The 22090-nt window shown below is 46.5% G+C and overlaps 1 protein-coding gene across 1 annotated transcript; it reads left to right on the top strand.

The window, feature by feature from the left end:
- Positions 1-930: 930 nt before the first annotated feature.
- Positions 931-21629, top strand: CHMP4B (charged multivesicular body protein 4B). The gene is made up of 5 exons (XM_031603099.2): positions 931-1358; positions 16670-16847; positions 17647-17761; positions 18157-18283; positions 20808-21629. Exons 1-5 carry the CDS (start codon positions 1163-1165, stop codon positions 20873-20875), a joined length of 684 nt encoding a protein of 227 aa, XP_031458959.1. The 5' UTR covers positions 931-1162; the 3' UTR covers positions 20876-21629.
- The last annotated feature ends 461 nt before the right edge of the window (positions 21630-22090 follow it).

Raw genomic sequence — 22090 nt, 5'->3', positions numbered from 1 at the left:
CATGTTTGCCATGACAAAGCTAACAAGCTGGAGTGAAGCAGGGTTTGCCAGCAGGCATTGTTGGTGAACTCCTGCAGATGGATTTTCTCACTGAGCTGCTGCTGTCCTGCAGAAGGCAGTGCTGTGCTCAGTGCATGGCAGTTAGCTGTGTCATCCAGCCCCTAAACCTGCTGGGGTGCAAACCGGAGAGGGGGGGCACAAAAATGATCTGAGGAATGGAGCACCAACCATATGAGGACAGGCTGAGAGAGCTGGGGCTGTGCAGGTTAGAGAAGGCTCCAGGGAGAGCTGAGAGTGGCCTGTCAGTGTCTAAAGGGGCTGTGAGAAAGAAGGGAACGAGCTCTTGAGCGGGGTCTGTCGTGATGGGAGAAGAGGAAATGGCTTCAAACTAGAAGAGGGAATATGGGGAAGTTTTTAGGAGTGCAGTGAGGCACTGGCACAGGCTGCCCAGAGGGGTGCTGGTGCCCCATCCCTGCAGACACCCAGGGTCAGGCTGGGGGTTCTGAGCACCGATGGAGCTGTCGGTGTCCCCGTTGAGTGGAGGGGGGTTGCACCAGGGTGTCTTAAAGTACCCGCCTGAAATGATTCTATGGTTCTATTCTGTGTTTCTAAGGCTGCCGGGTCCTGCCTCGGCCCTCAGCCGCGGTTACGCCCGGTTCCATCACTCCCAGTACGGGGCAGCCGCCCACGGCCTGCGCCCGCTCCTCCTCCCGCTCCTTCCCGGTCGCCATGGCGACCGCCCATCCGCTGACGTCACCGCGCGCCAACGTCACTCGCCACATGACGCCACTTCCGGGTTCCGCCCGGCTGCCCGCCGCTCCCCGCCTTTCCCGTCGTGCTCCGCGCCCCGCACTACGTTTCCCAGCGTGCCTCTCGCGCGGCCGCTGCTTGGCGGAGCGGCGCTGAGCCGCGGGGTGCGCCGGGAGCTGTATGCGTCACGGGGTCGGCCGCGGTGGGGCGGAGAGCCGGGGCGGGGTGCGGGCCCGAGCGAGCGGCCGGTGGCGGCGGAGCGGTCCGGGCGTTGCGGGGCTTTTCGGAGCGGCGGGCGGACAGAGGGCCGGGCTGCCCGAGGGGCACGCAGCGACGGGAACGAAGTGAGGGGAGCGCCGCAAGCGCTCCGCAGCCGCCATCGCTTCGTAGCGCGGCCCGGCACGGCGCAGCCATGTCGGGGCTCCTGGGGAAGCTGTTCGGGGCCGGCGCCGGCGGGAAGGGCGCAGGAAAGGGCCCGTCTCCTCAGGAGGCCATCCAGCGGCTGCGGGATACGGAGGAGATGCTGAGCAAGAAGCAGGAGTTCCTGGAGAAGAAGATCGAGCAGGAGCTGGCGGCGGCACGCAAACACGGCACCAAGAACAAGCGCGGTGAGCGCGGGGTGCGGGGCTCCAGGCGGAGCCGTGCTGAGGCCTCGCCTCGTCCTGCATTGAGGCAAGGGACGGCCGTGCTGGGTGTGAGGGGAACTTATCGGAAGGGGCGGTGGTGCAGCGGCACGGCTGCCCGGGGTGGGGCAGCCACCGTCCCTCGAGGTGTTGAGAACCGTGGGGATTTGGCAGCGAGGGTCGGTGGGTTCGGAGGGGTTGGGCTTGGGGATCCTTTTCCAGCCTTAATGGTTCTGTTCTGTGAGTCTGAATCACTGTGTGTTTGCCCGCACTGCTGCTCGCCTGTTGCACGGCCGTGGTGAACGCACCGCGTTCCGGGAGGCTGGCTGGGGTTGCGGTGTTGGCGCTGGGCGGTGTCAGAGCAGGAGGACGGAAGGCAGCAGCGATGTGATGCAGCAGGACTGGCTCAGTGCGGGGCTGAACCTCCAGCCGGGCCACCCAACAGGTTCTTCCTGGAGCTCCTTCCTGTTGTTCTGCCGGGCAGCTGGGCCTCCTCTGCAGCTCCAGGGCTTCTCGGTGGTGACACAGTGGAGCAGGGCTGGCTTCAGCCCCTCTGCTCCCAGGGTTGGTCCTTTTGAGGAGTTCTGTGAACTTCACTGCCAGTTTCTCCATTCGGTTGTAATTTATTGCAACAGATGCAATAAGACAGAGTTTCTTGTGGTGTTAGTTTGGCAGCAAGCTGGAAAGAAGAACTAAAACATGCATTGTTTGTAGTCATGTACAGTTTCTGTATCCTCTTTCAGCGATTCCATGTAACTCGTGTTGTTCTGTATGTCCCATTGCTTGCCGAGATCCTCACTCTGTAGCACTGTAGGTCACCTGTCCCCACAGCTCTGCTCGTGCCCTGGTCTGTGCTGGAGGTACGGGAAGGACAAGCTGCCCATTGACTGCAGGATTCTGGATCAGGTGAATCGAGGTCTCGAGTGGAACAGGATCCTGATGAGTAATTAAGGAGCTGTGAAATTGAGAAGGGCTGGGGATGGTGGTCTGGTGGAAAGTAAATTCTACTTTATTTTTTTCCTTCTTTTTATTTTTCCACAGGCTTTCTGGGCAACTTCATGCTTGGGCTGCTGGGAAGGGCAGCTGGTATCTGCTGGGGCAGCATGTTCTGCTCAGGGTGTTGTCCATCAACAGAATAGGACAAGTTATGATGCTGTGTTTTTTTTAATTTAGTTACGTAGGTTTGTCCCTCTCTGACAGAAATTATGTCATTTTGTTGTTAAGCCAGTTTTGTGTGTGAAATCTGTCTTTTTAATGGAGATATTTTGATATAGTTGAAATATACTAAGCAAAACCAATTGGAAGCTAACTTACTAATGAATTCATTGGGTCAACTTTTAGGAAATGCAGTTCTGAAACTTCTTAAGTTCTCTTACTTCTGGTTCTTGGGCATGCACCAAGCACATGGTAGGTTTTAACAACTTCTGAACTGCTGTGTGTACTCGTCATCTGCATTTATGATATGCAGGCTGTGCGGCCAGACAGCTGCTTAGGAAATTCTGAAGCTCAAATGAGTAACTAACTGGTGTGAGTACCCTCAGTCTGCCCTGTCCCTTGGTACGGTGGGCTCTCACTTCGTATTGGAATGTTTTTATCTGGCTGCATAGTTGTGGCAGTTCAGCACTCGCTGACCAGTCCTTAAGGGCTTCAGGATTGGTGTTTTAACCTTCGCTCTGTTTTTGCCTTCACTCTTGCTAATTGTCATTAGGCCACAGTATCCAGCAGCTCCTGGGAGGTGGAGAAGGCAGTGCTGGGCAGCTCGGCCCTTCCACAGCAAGCTGTGGAGAGCAGAGCTTAGCTCCAGTGTGCTCAACTCATCTCTGTGGGCCGAGGGGATGGCAGTAGTGAATGCTGTGCTGTCTGGGAGAAAGTTGGGCCATGCTTGTACTTTATCTCCTGTAAACAGTTAATCTGTTCTTTTGGAAATTGTGTGAGTTTGGGTGTTTACCTTATTTTCTTCAGATACTTTTCAGCACTTTTGCTGTTGCTGAAGGACATAATTCACGCAGTGAATTGAATTAGCAGTAGTACGGCTTGGTTTGGGTATCTTACAAGATATAAATCTGTGCTGGAAGTAAGTCCTGCATGAACACAGGAAGCACAGCTGTGAGCACAGTGGTCAGGTCAGGCAATCTGGCTTCCCAGAACAAAGCAAACTGCTGACTCTGTCTGAGGGATGTGAAGTTCTGGCACTCTGATTGGTTTGAGGATAGCTCAGGGTTATCTTAATCACTGCTTTTCCAGTTTCACTCCTTTCCTTGTGGCTGGCACCTACGGGGCTAGCTCATGAAGCTGGGTTGCCAGGGAAACAGCACCTATAAGTGAAAGCAATGGGTTAGGTCTGGATCTCTGATCTCTTTGGTGTAACGCTTCAGAATCAGTTGTCTCTTCTAGTTACATTTCAGTGTGAGCATTCCAGCAGGATGGGAAACCTGTGCTCAACCCACTTGGGTGTAGAGTAACTCAGTGCTGTTATGTTCCTATCAGAAACAGTGGAATGAGCAGAAAGCAAATACCAGGCTAACATGCAGGAGATGGATGTTTTATGGATTTCCTATCTGCTCTGATTTCTGTTAAGCAGTGTTTTCTTTTACTCATGTGAAAGTTTTTTTTCCATCACAGTAAAAGAAAAAATTACTGTTTTGTTGAGTTTTTTTTTTTTTTTTTGGCACTGGTGACTGAGTGCAAAATGGATTCAAGAGCACAGTTAAATTCCTGCTGTATAATTCAGGCTTTTCCTGGAAAGAGGACACTCCTGTTTTCCATTCCACACCAGAAATAGTAAAGCAAATACACAAGCTGGGTGTAAGCTGAAGTCCAGGTTTTCTGCCCACCTCTGTCTTTTGGCAGGTCTTGGTGCTGCCAGGTAGAGCAGCCCAGCTGCCTGATTAGCAGGAACACAAACTCTTTGCCACCTTCCTCCATGTGCTGTCCCCAGAGGCTGCCCCTAGGGGCTGGGGCTCCTGTGTGCTGATCTTGGCATTAGTTGGGTACTACGTGGGTTGGGTTGGGTGCTGCTTCAGCCAAAAACTAATCCTTAAAAGAGAAATAAAACTAGTTTTCTGCTCTTGCCCACAGCAGTGCTGGAGCTGGGGCTGGCAGGAGGAGGATGGTGCTGCCTGCTGGTGGCCAGCAGGTGTTGTACTGCAGTCTGTGGGGTCTCCCACCATGGGCCAACTGGTTGTGAATTAAAAAATGGAAGCACGGCTGCATAATGGCATGGACACCTTTATGGAGATGTTTAAGTGATTTGAAATACTGTGGTTGTCTGGAATTCAAGGAAAAGAAAGCTGTGCCCTCAGACCTGGGTATGGGCGGAGACTGGAGAGCCTCATGATCCTGTCTGTAAGGTCCTGACTTAAACCTTGTTTGCAGATAGATTTTTTTAAGATTCATCAAGATTAGTGACATCTGCATCCAGAACCAGTTAATGCAAACCTGGTTTTGTTTTCAGAAATCATAAGATGCTGACATAAAGGTAGCAGCAGCCCTGTAGCAAATCCTATCCTGCCCTTGTCACACTGCAGCCTACTGTCCCCTGCATTCAGTCACAGGCTGCATTAAAATGCATCCTCCCCTTCCAGGTGCTTACCTGCAGCCCCAGTGCCAGGGTGAGCACTGATGGAAGCCAAGTGCAGGCAGAGTCCTTTGTCTTGCTCTGAGATTAATGAGTTGAATGCTAAAACACCTGGCTCTGGAAAATGGTGCTAATTACTCTTTTTAAATAGATGTTTAGAAGCAAGAGGAAGCTTTTAGTTCACAATTCTACCTACCCTCACTGAACAGAGGCTTTTTGAGTCAGGTTGCCGTAGTACAAGCGAAAAGCCTGTAGTTCTGCCAGGTGTGTTTTGGTAACTGTGTTTGGCTGCAATACATCCGTCCTGTGTTCCTTTTCTGCTTCATGCTCTGTCAGCGAGAGCACCTGGTATGTCTGCAGCCACCTACCTTGTTTTAATTGCTTTTTCTATCCCATTGCATTAGATGGTGGACTCCAGTACCCAATGAAGCCTCAGCCCTAGTTGCAAAAGTAGCCTCAGCTCGTGCAAAGTGCTGATTTCGTTTAAACCTCCTTTAGATCCTCAGACTGTTCAGCAGACTGCCTGCTTGTTTCTGGCTGGCAGAATGCATACAGAGCTGTGTTCCTGAGCTTCACGCTTGTTTCCTTCAGGTCTCCTTTCCAAGCCCTCCCAGCCCTTCAGCTGCCTGTGTGTCCTTCTCCAGCTGGTTCCCCTCCAGCAGCCCTTGCTGGTCAGGGGAATCTCCCTGCTGCTGGAATGATAGCTGAGTTTTGCACTGGATTGCAGGATGTGGAGCTTGCTCTGACGTGAGTACAGCAGCCCTCTATAAGAAGACACGTGGTATGTCTGTGATGCTTCCCAGCATACAGGGCTCTGTGGTGTTCTTGACTTTAGCAGGACCTTGTAAGTAAAAGGGATCACTGCATCTTCTAGAGAAATTACAGTCCTTTCAGTCATAAAGTAATAGTGAAGGACACGGCTGTGCTTCATTGGTGAGCAGGACATGAACTTAAAATACAGAAGGGAGGGGCAGCCTCACGTCAGAAGTCTGTAGTCCCAGTGCTGGTTAGGAGAAGGGTTTTTGCTTGCCTAGATTGTTCTGTAGTTCTCTTTGCCACTCATGCTAGACCTGATTAAGAAGAGTTCCAGCCCCAATGAGCTTTTATAGGGTTTGTGTGCACTGTGCTGCGTGTCCTGCAGAATTGAGTGGTGCCCCATGCAGGAGAGCTGCCCTGGGCAGCAGAAAGCAGGTGAGAAGGTAGTGCTGTTGCAGACTATCCTGGCAGAGCATTGCTTTACAGATAGGTAAAGCCTCGACTCAGGAGTGCATAGCTGCTCACAGCAATGTGGCTGCATCCCACATGAGGAACCTGGGACGTTGTGACCTTCCTATTGGGAAGTGAAGCATCCACATTAACCTCCCACTGGGAAATGCAGCAGGCAGGTGGAGGTGACCATTGGTGGAGCTCTGTGCCTGGCTGGGACAGAGGGAATGACAGTTCTGCCCATAACACCCTTGTACTTGGAAATCCAGTTGGGAGGAGTTTGCTGTGGCTTCCTGCATGTTCATCATTTAAATGAAGCCTTTCCAGTACTCATTATATAGGGGCTTACATAACTATGGCCTAATTATACTGACAGTTGTTGCCTTTTAACTCTCAGCTGGTTGGCAGTCAGCTGTGGCATTTTGGATTGGTGTTGTCCAAATAAGCAGGGTTGCTCATGCTGGAACTTATGTACTTATCCTCGTGTGCAGCAAACAAGGGCTGAACTCAGAACCTGATTTCACAGCTGCTGCTGCTGCCTTTATGCTGAGAGTTTTTGCGCTGGTCTGTGCTCCATTGCCACAGTTTAGAAGAGAAGCCCTGGGAAGGCCTTAAAGTGGCCTTTCAGTACCTAAAGGGGCCATAGGAAAGGTGGAGAGGGTCCTTTATCAGGGGATGTAGGGATTGGACAAGGAGTAATGGCTTTGAACTAAGGGTGGGGAGATTTAGATTAGCTGTAAGGAGGAAATTCTTCATTATGCATGTGGAAAAACTGCTGGCATATAATTTGGGAAAACCAACTTCCAACTCCTGAGGGATTTAGTCATCAAAATCCCCTGGGAATCTGTCCTCAAGGATGTGGGAGCAGAGCAGAGCTGGCAGATTTCTAGGGAAGCACAAGAGCTCTCCATCCCCGGGTGTAGGAAGTCAGGAAAGAAGGCGAGAGACTGGCATGGCTGAACTGGGACCTGCTGGTTGAGGTGGAGAGCAAGAGAAAAATCAACAGGCAGTGGAAGTAGAAACAGATAACCTGGAGAAGTATGGGGATGCTGCTGGTTGTGTAGGGATGGGGTCAAGAAAGCCAAGGTCCAGCTGGAACTGGACTTAGCAAGGGGTGCAAAGAAGTGTGAGAAAGGCTTCTGTAGGTACACAATCAGAACAGGAAAGTCCAGGAGGATGTACCCTCCTACCTCCAGTGAGCAGTACAGGCAGGCTACTAACAATGGACAAGGAGAAGGCTGGGGTACTTAAACATTTTTTTTTTGCCTCAGTCTTTACTAGAGACTGCTCTACCCACAGCCCTCAGGTGGGTGGCTTGGAAGGTAGGAGCTGAGGAAGCAGTGCCTCTCCCACTGTAAGTGAAGATTGGGTTTGTGACTGCCTGAGGAACCTGATCATCCATAAGTCTGTGTTCTGATGAGATGCATCCCAGAGTCATGAGGGAATTGGCTGATGTAGCCAAAGCCACTCTTGATGATATTTGAAAAGTCCTGGCAGTCAGGTGAAGTCCCCAGTGATCGGGGAAAAAAAGGTGATGTTGTACCCATTTTTAAGAAGGGTAAAAAGGTTTACCCAGGGAACTCAGTGACCTGTCAGCCTCAGCTCTGTGCTGGGGAGGATCATGGAGCAGACCCTCCTGGAAGCTGTGTTAATGTACATGGGAGTGAAGGAGCATGGCTGCAGCCATAGTCCTGCCTGACCAGTCTTATTGCTTTTTATGATGGCATAACTGTGTCAGTGGATGAGGGCCATCTGTTTGGATTTGAAGTCATCTGTTCGGATTTCAGTAAGGCCTTTGACACAATACCATACAACATCCTTCTTTCCATGTTGGAAATACCTGGATTTGATGGGTGCGCTGTTAGATGGATAAGGAACTGGTTGTAGCCAGAGAGTGGTGGTCAATGGCTTCATGTCTGCACGGAGATCAGTGACAAGTAGAGTCCCTGAGGGGTCGGTCCTGGGCCCAGTGCTCTAATTGACAGTGGGATTGAGTGCACCCTTCTCACACAGTTCTGTGATGCTGGAGGTGCCCCGTCCACGGAGGTGCCCAAGGCCAGGTTGGATGGGAGCTTTGGGCAGCCTCACCTGTTGGACTGGGTGTGCTTAAAGGTCCCTGCAACTCAGTCTGTCCTGTGACTCCATGAGCTGGGAGGGCTGCAGTAACAATCTGTGTTGCTAACCCTGGCTTCTGGAGCTGATCACTGCTTTGTCTTCAGAATGTAATTAAGTTGTGGCCTCCAGAGGTGTACTGCAATACTGCCAGTTAAATGTTTACAGGCTGAGTCAAGAAGTACAGGGCATTGTAGAAAGTATGGTTCAGCTTGCTTACTTTATAGTTTTGGGGTTTCCAAAGGCTTGTAGTTTTTAACTTTATCCTCTTTCAGCCATATTAGCTGGAATGGAATCTGATTTCTCATGGGGGGAAAAAAAGAAAGTTTTCACATTTCAAAACAGCATAACTTCACCAGATGAGATGCTAACAGGAATGCCACATATTATGACAGGCTCAGTAAAATCTGGCAGCACTGTAATAACAACTGCACAAAGCTGGGAAATGAATGAGATTGCCCAGTTGGTAACATGCTTCATTTTCCAGGAAGAGCAGGTCTCAAAGTGGGCTGCTTAGGGACAGCATCTCCTGAGTTTTGTGTCTCATTTGCAGAAATATTGTTTAAACATAGAGATTATTTTTTTCCTGTCAGAGAAGATCATTCCTAGATGTTAAGGAGGTTCTGAGATGCTCAAGAAGAGCTTCTGTTCACGGAGTCACAGAACCACATGGGTTGGAAGGGACCTCAAGAGAGCATCGAGTCCAACCCCTGCTAAAGCAGTTCCCCTACAACAGGTCTCACAGGGTCTTGAATATCTCCATGGACAGAGACTCCCCAGCCTCTCTGGGCAGCCTGCTGCAGTGCTCCATTACCCTGATGAGCTGAAAAAGGTAAAACTACTCCTCTCCCTGATGCATTTTTTGGCAGAGGGATTCCGAGGAGGAGAATGGGTTTCTCCCTGGAATTCCTTCTAAAAAGCATCCTTCAGCAAGTGCAGAATGAAAAAGAAAAGCTATGGAGATGTTGGTAGGCTGTGAGAATCCCAAAGGGCCCTTCAGAAAGCGTGCTTTATTTCATCCCAAAGCCTTCGATGTTTGTTGAACTTTGAATAATCTCTTCTTTGAGTGTGTATAAATATCAAATTGGGACGTGAAAAAGATGCAGGTTATTAACAGCAGCATTTGTGGGGCAGGTTGAAAGAGTGGGGGAGAATAACTTACTCCAGAGGCATTAGGGGGAAAGAAGACATAACTGTCCTGGAGCTTATCTTAGTGTGGGTTGTTGACCAGAGGAGTGTTGTCGTAGCATTCAAGGAGCAAGGCAGTTTTGTTTGCTGCAGAGAGGAGGAGGCAACTCGCTGCCAGGTCTGGGCTCCAGAGTGTGGTCTGTATGTTTGTAATGCCAAACCTGAGCATGTTAGGCACTGTCTCAGGAACATGTGACACTGCAATCGTGGGTTCTGACCTTTGGAAATGCACTCTCAACACTGGTGACTCACAGGCAATAAGGAAGTGTGGTGGAGGTCCGGCACGGTGTGGAGCTGCTGGGACATGGGGACAGCAGTGCCATGCAGCCAGGTGTGTGCTGATGGCAGAGGGCTGTGAGCACTGCTGGTGGCACAGAGCAGTGCTGATGGCTGCGTTGTGTGGGAATCACACAGCTCAGAGCATGCATTGCTGTTACACACAGATGCTTTTTCCTTTGTTGTTTTTTTTTCCCCCCCTTGCTTAGTTGTAGATTTGTAAAGCAGGAGTCCTTATCGTTTGGTTTAATCTCCAGCAGAGTGGACTGAATGTTCTTGCAGTATTTTCTTCAGAAGGAGGTTGTAATCTTGTTGTTTTAAATACAGAGAGGACGGAAACCTTTCATTCTCTGCCTGGATTTAGATACTTTATTCAAGTAGTTTTAAACAGGCGCTTAATCTCTGAGCTGGAAAAAGCTGAAAAAAGCTGCCTGCCTTTTGAGGAGAGGGTTTGGGAGCTCTGTTAAATGCTTAGCAGACAGGCACAGAAGGATGAGTGGGGAGAAAAGGCTGAGCTCCTGGTGCTGCTTGGGTAAAATGCTCCTGCAAAAAGAGGGATGGAGGCTGCTGGCAGCTCTGTGAACTCTGTGGGAGATGTTTACCCCATTACCAGGGACTAATATGTGATAATGGCTACAGACTTCCAGTATAAAGTGACTTTTAGGCCTGGGTATATCTGCCAGACATCACAGGTCTCAGGGGGTGGCCTTCAGAGGAAAAGCAATCATGCTGCTTTGCCCTCTGTTAGCCATGGACGCAGTATGAATTTATATTTATCCACGCTTCACTGCTTCCTTCTCCCAACCACTATCTCACCACAGAGCTTAAAGTCCTGGCTGTCTTCTTGGAGCTCTGACCCTTGGTGCTGTGTAGTCACCTCAGCTAAGAAGGCAGCTCAGGAATGAATGGGCAGCCACTTAGCAATAGCCTTGTGTACTGGCTCACTGGGCGTGCTTGTTTCTTCCTCTGCAGTCCCTTGTGCAATGTCTGCTTGGCAGCATTGCCCAAAGCCTTCATGTTTCTTCTCTTGTAGAGAAATCTTACTGGATACTGAGCAAACCCTGTGGAGCTTAGGAAAGCACCAAGACACAATCCCCAGGCAGAAGTGTGCAAGGTGAGGATGCATTCCAGCTGTAACACCTGGAGCAGCAGTTCTGGAAATACCCCAAAAGGTTTTGGAAATGTTTGGGAAAGATCTGACCTCTGGTCCCTGCTCAGAGGATTCTAAGCTGGAGGCTTCTGACTCTGTCAGCCAGGCTGGTCTGAGCCCTCCCTGGGTACATGCAGAAGGTTTGCAGACTCAGGTGCATCTGGTGCCATGCTGCTGGGTTAGATTTGAACCAACAAGAGCATTCAGCTAGGCAGTAGCTTTCTGGGCTAGCAAACTTCAGCACAGGTGTATTTATTCAAGGTTAAACTTGCAGGTAGGGAAGAACTGTAAGACTTTGGCAGGATCTGTCTCTATTGGATTTATACCTGCCTTTCTGTCTGTAGCACTGGGGGTTTTGCTTCTTGGAGTTCTCTGGGGATACTGCAGGCAGTCTGCTTGTTCTCAACAGCTGCAAAGCTATGGCAAGCAAGGAACAAATTGCTTCTTATGCTTAGCGGTGCCTCTAGTTTATCCAATTTCAAGGACAGCAAGGGTGGTGATTAGGTTTTCTGCTGAGGCAGGTGCCAGGAAGGTGGAATCACATTTTCAGAAGCAGCAAAATTAATGATGTATCTCTTGTTCCCAGTCAGGTGTGCAGTGCAATGTGTGGGATGGTGACCCATGTGTGAGAGGTGTTCCTGGGCTCACAGCTGCCTCTGTGAAAGCATGGCTTAATTTCAGCACAGCTCCCAAATGCTTTCCCCCTGCTGGAGGAACCAGTCTGCCTGCCTTCCCCAAACACAGGCTTGTTTTTCCTAGCACAGCCTGTGGTTGCAAGTAGGTGGAAAAGTGTCTTGAGTTCTTTGTTTTTTCTATATATCAATCTATGCTTTCCTACTCTTGCTATTTAAAAGCATTAGTTCAATAGGATTGCCAAGGGCATAAATATCCTTTTGACTGCTTGTCCAATGCATGAACCAGCAGTACTAACTTGCAGCAGGGCTGGTGGTGTTTAATGAAATCACTGACACATTCAGTCAGATGTTTCTCACTGAATGCAGTACAACGTGGCAGAAATTGTATCTTTATTCTCTTGCTACCTTCTGGTCACTATGGGCGTTTTCTTGCACTAAAGTGCTGCATACATATATATTTTGGGACAGATTTTAGACTTATGACAGCTCTGTTAACAGTTGTTTATGTCCAGGTTGAAATATCTTTAACAATTGCATAAAAGTCTTCCAGACTGACTGCAATTTTAGAAAAGAAAGCGAAACTATTTGGCAGACTGTGGTGTTTTGTCAGGCAGTAAGTCTGGGTGAGGCAGCTGGAACATGGGCATTTCCCCTTCTCACTTGAGAACATTCATTACTCAGGGGGAGATGTGGCTGAACATTGTGACACTGGTTCCTGCTTATCAGCTGTACACAAACTAATATTCTAGGGCTGTAAAAATGAAGGGAGAAATGCCTTTTAATATGTCAAGAAGTCTGAGTTTCTAAGAAGGCTGTAATATTAAACTTACTTTTGGACATGTTTCTAGGTTGAAGTAATGCAAGCAGCCAGTCTGGCTGGATAGTACTCTGATCACTTCGATCCTCATCGGTGCAGGTTGGGTCTGATGTCCCATCCACAGCTACCTTTCATGGGATGATTGAATATTTTTGCTATGCTGGGGCTTGCTTTGATTCATTAAGTGAAGATTATCTTAAGCATTGATCTTCTGTTTTTTTTAAACAGTGAATTCAAAGTCTACTGCCTGGCTTTGCTTCTCTCATCAGCTCAGCTCATCTATTTAGCAGGTGGAGAGGGTGATCTGTTGGTTGTGGGTCAGCAGTTGCTGTCTCTTCCTCATGTACAACCTGCAAGAGGTTTGAGTTAAAGAGAATAAAAAGACGAGCAAAATCTCTCCCCTTCTAGAGCAGCTGAAGAAGTACTGCTGTTTTTCTATACAAAGAGGAATAATTCAAGAACAAGTTAACGCACCCAAAGCCTTGCTGTTTTTAGGTTAGCAGTGCTAACCCTTACTCGGTGCAAAGGCATGTATTCTCCTAAGAAATACACAGCACACAAAGTGAGGGGAATGACTTTTGGTCCTTATTTCTTTCTGAATGTATCAGGCACTTCACAGAAACTGCTGTAAGATGCTGCTCCAGTGATCCTGTAACCTTACACAGCTTTTTTGTTTGTTTTGTTTTATTCTAAGGTAAGGAAATTGGCATGCATGGCAAATGCAGGTCAGCTCCTGCCAAGGTGTCTGGCAGCAGGCTGAGGGTGGGAGTGCAATGAGTCTGCCTGGGGGCAATGCTCAGAGCAGAATAAATGGTGGTGGGTCCTGCAGAAGCAGTTCCATGGCCATTATGGGTGTGAAATTACAGCGCCTGCTGATGTCACTGCTACCTTGGAAGTAGTAAAGGTTTAATTAAAGGTGCCAGCCCAGAGCCATCCTGTTCCATGACTGCTAAACACAATAGCTGTCCTCAGGAAGAACAGAGATGGGCTGTATTACACTTGGACTTCAGAGGCACACCGGTTCCTTGCCAGTGTGTGAAATACTACAATGCTGGAAGATGCATCAGTGGCCAACTGCCTCTCCTTCAGATTTATTTCAAGTTCTGGAAATTGATTTTGTAGATAGAAAAGATTTAATGCAGTTTCTTTCAGAATAAGCTTTCATTGCTTTGACTTCATTGAAAATGTAATAAAAATGTGTAACTTGGACAGTATGAAGGAATTCAGTGGGTATTTATGCAGATGGTAAAGACTGCTTTGCAAGGTGAAGGCAGCAGAACCACTCATCTGTCTTCAGAAATCAAAGCTTAAATAGAAGAGCAGAGGGGAAGCAGTTCTAGCTCAGAACTGTGCCCTGAGATCTGCACTCCCACCAGGTACCACTGCCCTGTGAAGTGTGACAGCAATGAGTATGTTTGCAGTGGTGAAGGCTGTTCCTGGTGTGTTTCCAGTAGAGTTTGGAGGTTGTCCCCCGTGCATGGTCTGTTTTGTAAGGCTGTACAGCTCTCCTGCTGGCCCCAGGGGTGCCCTTGCTCTGGAATTTGCTTCAGAACTCTGTGCTGGTGGTGTTGGGAGTGATGTGTTCTTCCTGAAACCTGAGAATGGAGAAATCAGCCCTAGGAGGGAATTGGGAACCAACTGAACTGTGACAAGCTTGGAAACAAATGTGATTTAAGTTAACTTTAAAAATAATAATAATCAGCTTAATAAGATCTTCTTGCTTCAGATACAAACTTTACATTGAGATGATAAAGCAAGGGGACACAGATGGCAATAGATTGCAGGGAATTGTGATAGTCTCAATTGAGCCACTAAGTGCTTTGTTGTCTGTTTTGGTGCTTTTTAGTTGCAGGAAACATCAGTCTGTTCTGAAAGGTTTTCTTCATTGCAGAAGCCCATGTATTACTTTGATGCTCATTGCTCTGCCCTGGATATCCATCCCAACGTGCCCAGGCACAGAAGCATTGTGCATGCCCTCATCTCGTGCTCAGCTGGGTGCAGGTGGGCACCCCGGTCCTGGAAGCTTTATCCTTGCATTGCCCTGACAGCAGAAAGGGAAGCAGAAGTGTCTGCTGACACTTCTTGGCCACTCCTGATCACACATGCTCTTACACAGTGATGCTTGCACTGTTACCAGGGCTGCTTGCTCTAAAAGTACACAAGAAGGAAATGTAGATGTTTCCCTGTTTTTAGAAAAAGTTACAGTGGGGAGCTGTACAGAAATTGTACTTGGGTTTGTGTAATGGTTGTAAGGTCTCTGATTCTGCTGTAATTCTCCATGATGCATAAAATGCTCAATAAAGAATGTTTCATCACTAGTATGGTTAGGTTGTGGTTGGACTCGATGATCTCCAAAGTCTTTTCCAACCTGAGCGATTCTGTGAATTCTGTTTGGTGCTTCTCAGCATCTGCCAGTATATAAACGATACTGACAGCTTTTTCTTTATAAGATAACTTTACCTATCATTAATTAAACAATGAGTGCTAAGCTAACCAGACCAAATGTACCAGAAATTCATCACTGCTTTTCTTTCTGTGCTTGGCATCAAGCTGGAATGTTCCACATGATATCTGTGTTGTGTCTCATTCTGGAGAACAAATGCTGGCCTTTGTGTGACATGAAAATTAAGTCCTGTTCCTGCTTGTGCCAAATGAAAGCTGCTGGGGCTGTGAGGTTGGCCCCAGAATAGAGGGGGATTTACTCCATTGAGGTGGGGGGCACTGAAGTGTCTTAGGTTTGGCATTGGGCTTGTGCTGGAGAAGTTGGGGGACCTTTGTTTGTCCTTCTGGTCACATCTGCTAAATCAGCCCTTGGGCCTCGCAGGATGCTTGGCAACTTCAGCCATGGCTGCACAAAGTGGCTCTGTTCAGTGTTGCTATTCCAGTACATTGGAGGAATTAGAAATTAATCAGAGCGTATTCATGGCTGCTTAGAGGACTGGAGGGATGTGTTCTTCTTCATGACTCTGGGGTGTTATCTTGAGGGCTTCTCAAGATGGCATCTGACAATACATGAGGTGTCTGTCAGCTTTGTCTGCAGACTTAATCCTCTTTCAGGAGCTGAGGTATTTTGCTGCTGTTGCAGAGAGATGCTCACTGTGTCACAGCTGTTGTTGCTATAGAAGAGGATACAGGGGAGCTGTCTGCTGGCAGGATTTCCTCCTCCTTGCTGCCCCAGTCCTCCAAAATCTGCTAGGGAATCACAACAGGGAGGGATTTGGAAGGGCACTGTGAAGATATGAAGCTTCACCACTCCTTGTGCATGGCACTGGTCTGTGTGGAGACCCGGGGAAATGGTGCTCAGCAGCTCCATTTCTCTGTGAAGCTCTTTGTGACAGCGACAGGGCCTGAGGGCATGGAGTTGTGTCAGGGAAAGGCTGTGCCCAGAGGGCGGTGGGCATGGCACAGGCTGCAGGGCAGCGGGCACAGCCTGAGCTGCTGGAGCTTGGGGAGTGCTGGGACACCAACCTCAGCCAGAGGGTTTGGGTTGGGGTGCTGCTGTGTGGATCTGGAAGTTGGAACTTAGTGATCCCTGTGGGTCCCATCCAACTCTGTGATTCCGTGCCTGTAAGTTGAGCATTTAAACAAGATGAACATATTATGTGGCTAAGTCCATCACACAGTGGACAAGAAGTCTGTCTGTGTCAGAAGCAGAAGTGCCGTGGAGGAAGTTGTAGTTGTATGCTTCACTTAATGTTGCACTTGGTTGTTGCTCATCAGACAGTGATGCTTCATGCTTGGTAACGCTTTGCCCATACAGTGCTGCTCCTACTGAACCTTTCCCTACTTACAGGCGGGATTACTGGTAAATCCAGCTTGCGTGCACTATGTTTCAGAAGGGAGCGTGCACCAGGCTGCAGTGTGGGCAGTATCCTGTAGCAAGAGTAACATGAAACGTGCACAGTGTTTGTTTACATATGCATACATGACAGCATCCAGCAGCAAAACAAAGAGCTTTTCTCGCTTCCTGTTTGACTTAGTTTCTGCTGCCAGCAGCTGCACGGCAGCACCATAACCTCAACTGACAGTCACTGCACCAGCAACCATACTGGGATGTATTGGGGGGAACAAAAATGTTTCTGAGTGCATCAGCTTGTGTATTGAAGTGTGCTGTTTGCAGCAGCCAGGTCTCTGTGCTGTGGCTTGTTACAGCTGGCTGAGCTGCCAGCTGCAGATGGTCAGTGCTTACTTGGCCACCTTTAAGCAAGTAGGCAACCATAAGACAAACAATGCAGTGTGCTGAATATTGCTGTGTACTGAGTGGCATTTGATTAAAAAACAGTGGCTGGCTTCATCACAAATCTCACAAATCCTACTTTTCTTTCCTTTGCTCAGCTGCTCTTCAGGCCCTAAAGCGTAAGAAGAGGTATGAGAAGCAGCTTGCACAGATAGATGGCACGTTGTCCACAATTGAATTTCAGAGGGAAGCCCTGGAGAATGCCAACACCAACACTGAAGTGCTTAAGAATATGGGCTTTGCTGCTAAAGCTATGAAAGCTGCTCATGACAACATGTAAGTTGTTCCCCTCTGTCTCTTTCCGTAGGACCCTTAGTTTGATGTTTGTTTGATAAGCTAAATATCACATATTTTATAACAAGTAATAGAGCCAGTGTAGTAAAATCTTCTTTTCAAAAGTCTATAGCTTAAATACAAATAAAACATGAGGTATATGTGGATATTTGCCAAGATATGAAGGATGAATGCTTCCTCAATTTGGCATTGTTTCACACAATGTGAAGCCACTCATGGCACACAGACAGTCTTTGCCCAGCAGAAGGTTGCCACCAGTGGGGTCTAAAGCAGATAGGAGGGCATACCACATATGGATCTGCCTGCAAACAGCAAGTTTCCAGCCTCAAGGGGAGGGTTAAAATTCTTTCTTTGCTGTGGAGTTTGTGTATGTAGCAATAATTAAAGCATTATGGGAATGTTGTACTTCTTCCAAAAGCAAATATTGTAGGCGTAATGTAATAATGCTGGAACAGGGAACAGAGCAAATGATTATTAATATCAAAAATACAAACCAGAACCTTTCCAGATGAGCTCTCTGTGTGTAACTGCTGTGAGCTAAGCTTTTGGGAAGTGAAACAAGAAATTATGCATAACTTTATTGAGACTAGGGATTGAGGTACAGAGGGATAAAACTTAGATGTGCATACAAAGTAGGTTTTTTAGAAATAACCTTGTAAAATGTCACCATAGTGTGGCATTATTAAAAAAGAAAAAAAAAAGGAAAGAAAGAAAGAAAATACAGTCTTAAGCTCTGCTTGGGAAAGTGCCTGATTGACCTCCTCTTTCCTTTGTTTTATAGGGATATTGATAAAGTTGATGAATTAATGCAGGACATTGCGGAACAGCAAGAGCTGGCAGATGAGATCTCAACAGCCATCTCGAAGCCAGTAGGATTTGGGGAAGAGTTTGATGAGGTATGCTTTGAATTTTTCATCTGTTTAAATAAAAATATTTCTTTTAAGATCTATGTGTTACGTGTTTCTAGGAATAGCAGTAAGATAGTAAATCTCTCCTGGAATTTGTAGCTTGCTATTTCTGCCAGTGCATACAACAACTGTGAACCTGACTTTATGCTGAGGATGGTCTGGATGACCTGATCTGGTAATATTTGGACTTACATATCTTTGCAGTCTCCTCCAAGAGAGGAATATGGGAATTCACATGAAGATTCAGGCTCTTTATCTCCTCAGTTTGCACTGATCCTTTGCATTTAGGCTATTCTGCAATAATATGGCTGGCTAAATCTGCTTGATAGTAAATGTGATCTAAAAGTTTGTTCTTATTTTTTCTTATCCCTTTATAAAACTAGGATGAACTCATGGCAGAACTAGAGGAACTAGAACAAGAAGAATTAGACAAAAACTTGCTGGAAATAAGTGGTCCCGAAACAGTACCACTACCAAATGTGCCCTCAATATCAATACCATCAAAGCCAGGTAAGTGTTGATCAGAAACACCTGGGGTTCTTACAGTGCACCCTCAATTAACTTCCAGTTCCCCTGATTAGAGAATCCTAGCTGCAGGCAGCGCAGACATGTCACATGAAATGGCCTCATGAGTTCTAAGTTATATCTAGTGCCATTTATCCAAGGAAGTAACCTGCCTTTGATAAGAACTGTGAAAGCTAATAACTATCACAGGAACAATTATTGTCTGTTGTAGCACTTACAGTTTAACTTTGGTGGGAATGATGCTCAAGGTAGAGTGGAGGTGTGGAAGAAAGAAGTTAGCAGCAACCTCCACTGGTTGCTGCTGATGCAGCAGGGAAGTAATCCTGACCAGCAGCCAATGGGTATAAAAGACAGGGAGTTGAGCTGGGAGCTCGTTAGCTCTTGGAATTAGTTCCAGGCTGGTTTAGATACCCACACTGAACCATACTTCCTTGGTAATGCTTTATTTAAATTTGATACCAGTTCTTCTGGCTCTTAGAAGGACCTAATCTGTTTATACTCAGTCTTGTTTGGAGTCCACTCTTTTCTTCTTTGCCTGTGGTTTGTACGTACTCAAGCCAGGCAGTAGCAGACTTGTAGTCATGCCAGTTTTACAGCACCTGTATCTAGCAAAAACTAGTATAGTGATGTAACATGAAGAGTGGCCAAGAAGTGTTAGCATTTACACAGACAGTTTAGAGCTGCTTTTCAAGCAGCACTAATTGCTTCTGTGAACTAGAAGTGATACCTCATGAAATATAGTTGATTTGGAATACTTTTGACATGCATTAACAGGATGTGAAGTTTTGCTATCTGTTTTGCTAAATTTGCCATAAGGTATTCCAAGGAAGTTGTAGACTTTGTAGCTCTGTTTTGTGTGCTTTCTTAGAGGAAAAAGAGGTCCAAACAGCTAGAGGGTGAGAATATTCCCAACTGCTTGTCAGTGTATCTGTAATTATCTTGCTTCTGGAATAATTGAAGGCCTGGGAAGCAACATACGATGCCAAACAACAAGGTTCTGCTTCAGGTGGCTTGTTGTGAAGTTTTCTTCTTGTGTGCTGTTTGTTTTTTAGATGTAACTGATATTGCATTGGTTCTGTTTTGCAAGGCAGAGTGGCTAACAAGTGTTGATGAGAGAGCAGCGAGTTGCTTGAAAGTATCTTGAATCAGTGCCTTAATCCAAATTCAGATTCAACAGCAGGAGAAATAGTTTTTAGATAAATCTGGGCATTGTCTTTTTACTGTGTAGCTGTTTTCATGAAGTTTGTTAACGTACCAACCTGAAACTAAAGATACCTTTTGCATTGTATTAGGATTAAAAGTACTTCGAGTTGTTACTGGGCAGATTTCAGTGGGACTGCTTTACCTGACAGCTCAGGTGCATGACTCCATTACCTCCTTTTTATTCATTGGGTGGGAAGTGATCATGAACTTTCTTGCCTTTTCAGTTCTCAGGAGCTGCCTGGATTTTGAAGTAATCAGTCTAAATGAGAAGGGTTTTTGTTGCCTGCCAGCTGTACTGATGTCTGGAGGAATTCAGGCAAAAGCTGTTTCTGTTTAGCTGAGACTGGATAAGCTTAATTTAGAAAAAGGAATTCCAAACTTGTACAAGCAGTAGGTTTTGAGTTTGACTTAAAGCTAACTCCATTCCCTTTTACATGAATGTGTCATTAAAATGACACAAGCTGTTCGGAGCATGAATTATTCGACTCTTTTTTTCCCTTTTAGAAACAGGACAATTTTGAAGCTAGAATACTGTCTGAGGAAGAACTTTTCCCCTTTCCCTTCCCCTTTTTTTTTTCCAAAGAAGTTGCTGTAGCAATTTCTGGGTTAAAATGTTTTGCTTAGTTAATGGTCTTCCTTCCAGAAATTGGACTTAACTGTATTAGAACAAACAGCCTTGTTTGCTCCCCTGGAGCAAACTGCAGGGCAACATGTGCAGGCTGCTGCTTCACATCTGCACATGTGATCATGGCAAGAGAGGGGATGCAGCACCTGGCTTGTTAGCTCCTCAGCACCTGAAAGAGCATAACAACACAAGAGTTGGAAGTCTCCAAGTTCTGTACTCAGCTGTACCAAAACCCTCTGTGTATTCTTGCAGTTTGAGGACTTACTGATGCAGTAAGGAATTTATTTGTGAGACTGTGATACTGGAGAAAAGCTGCTGTAAGAAACTGTATCCTGCAGGGAGGGACTCACACTGAAGGCTCAGGGTGTCCTGCTGTATGGTGTGGTGCTTATGGCAAACAGCAGATACCACTGGTGTACCTTCATTTGTGTTTGCATTTTTCCTATTAATTTTCCTCATTTTAAGTGGTGTCTTCAGAAAGTTTAGTCCATGATGGATTTTCAGAAGGTACCTTTGGTTCAGTTGAAGAAGGCCTGGTGTAACATTTCACACATCCTCAACTAGCATTTGGTGTCTCCCTTACTGGTTAGGTTGATGGCATGGAGGCTGCTCTCCTTGAGTGGTTGCAGGGTTCTGCCAAGATTCCCATTTGTAACTCATTGATCTTTTAATATTTTGCAGCCAAGAAGAAAGAGGAAGAAGAGGATGATGACATGAAAGAGCTGGAAGCTTGGGCAGGAAACATGTAACCACAGCAGTAATTGGCTGGAAAAAGACTTTGATTACCTGTTCTGGGTGCAAATATATTGTGTTGAGGAGAAAGCATAAGTAAAATGTCTTTATCTTTAATTTTAACCTGAAGCAGTGGGAACTGCGTTGCTGTTTTCTGCATAGCGTGGTCTGCACAAAGGAAAGAGAGGGGAGCAGAGGGAATTGCCTGCAGTTTGTACGATTGAATTTCTGTAAAAAGGTATTTGCAAAATTAAACATTCAGCTTTTTGGACTGTGCTAATGCCACTGCTGGATCTTCATCTTCAAACGTTTGGGCGTATTGAATTGAAATGAGCTGAAAAGCACTCTGTAATTTTAAGTCAGTTTAAGTGTGTTTAGAAGTCTTGTAAGGCATTTAAAAAAAAAAAAAAGGAAAAGTGGTAAAGCCACCATCGGCTTCTTATTGTGTTTAGGTGCAGGAATACTTTAGGTTTTTAGTTCTTTGCAAGTTATATTTATATCCCTTGACTGATGTGTGGCCAGCCTTGTGTCTGTCACTGCAACAACGTAGTCTCTATTCCCATTTTAATTGGTGATAATGATCTGCAATTGACAAATGCTATCTTGGAAGTAGGGAAGATTTAAATTTCAGTTGTACATTTTTCTACATAGCACTACAATGTTTATTGCTTTTTGTGATAATTGATAACCCATTCAGATACATGCACACAATTATTTTAATTAAGAAACTACTATGGATTGCACTGTATTAAATATCTTGATTAATTTTCATCTGTGACTACTGTCATCAGTTCCTTATGATGTTTAAGCAATCTTCAGAGCTAGTTGAATGTTGGTGATCTGGCTTTAATTTGCTTGCATAAAACTTAAGTCTTAGCTGGGCAAAGTAGCCAAAGGACTCCTGTTTCTGTTCATTCATTCCAATAATCTCCTGGGAGACATCATCAAAATCCACGCTAAGGAGAAGTGAAAGCTGGGTTCATAACAGAAGCAACAGGTTTAAGGACAGACAAGATCAGAGCCTTGGCTTTATCACTTTTTGTCATAGAAATGACATCCATTGTGCTATGTGCTAACAAAATGTGTTGTAAAGCCCTAGTATTTTATAGGAGTTACAGCTGACCATCTCAAATGCAGCAAGGTGTCTGAGCAGGAACGCTGAGGTTAGCTGGAAGACAAGAAATCTCACAGCACTGCTCATGCTGTTAAAGATTCTGAAGTAGAAGCTCAGA

Source organism: Phasianus colchicus, chromosome 17 (assembly GCF_987193195.1).
Source record: "Phasianus colchicus chromosome 17, bPhaCol1.hap1.1, whole genome shotgun sequence".
Taxonomy (NCBI): Eukaryota; Metazoa; Chordata; class Aves; order Galliformes; family Phasianidae; genus Phasianus; species Phasianus colchicus.
The sequence above is the reverse complement of the archived record's forward strand: the minus strand, read 5'-3'. Positions and strand labels throughout refer to the sequence as shown.

Bases quoted from the DNA above. Each gene is read 5' to 3' on its own strand.
- CHMP4B (XM_031603099.2), top strand. From the start codon at position 1,163: ATGTCGGGGCTCCTGGGGAAGCTGTTCGGGGCCGGCGCCGGCGGGAAG. The intron at 1,359-16,669 runs GTGAGCGCGGGG...TCCTTTGCTCAG, and splicing joins CGGCACCAAGAACAAGCGCG to CTGCTCTTCAGGCCCTAAAG. The intron at 17,762-18,156 runs GTATGCTTTGAA...TTATAAAACTAG, and splicing joins TTGGGGAAGAGTTTGATGAG to GATGAACTCATGGCAGAACT.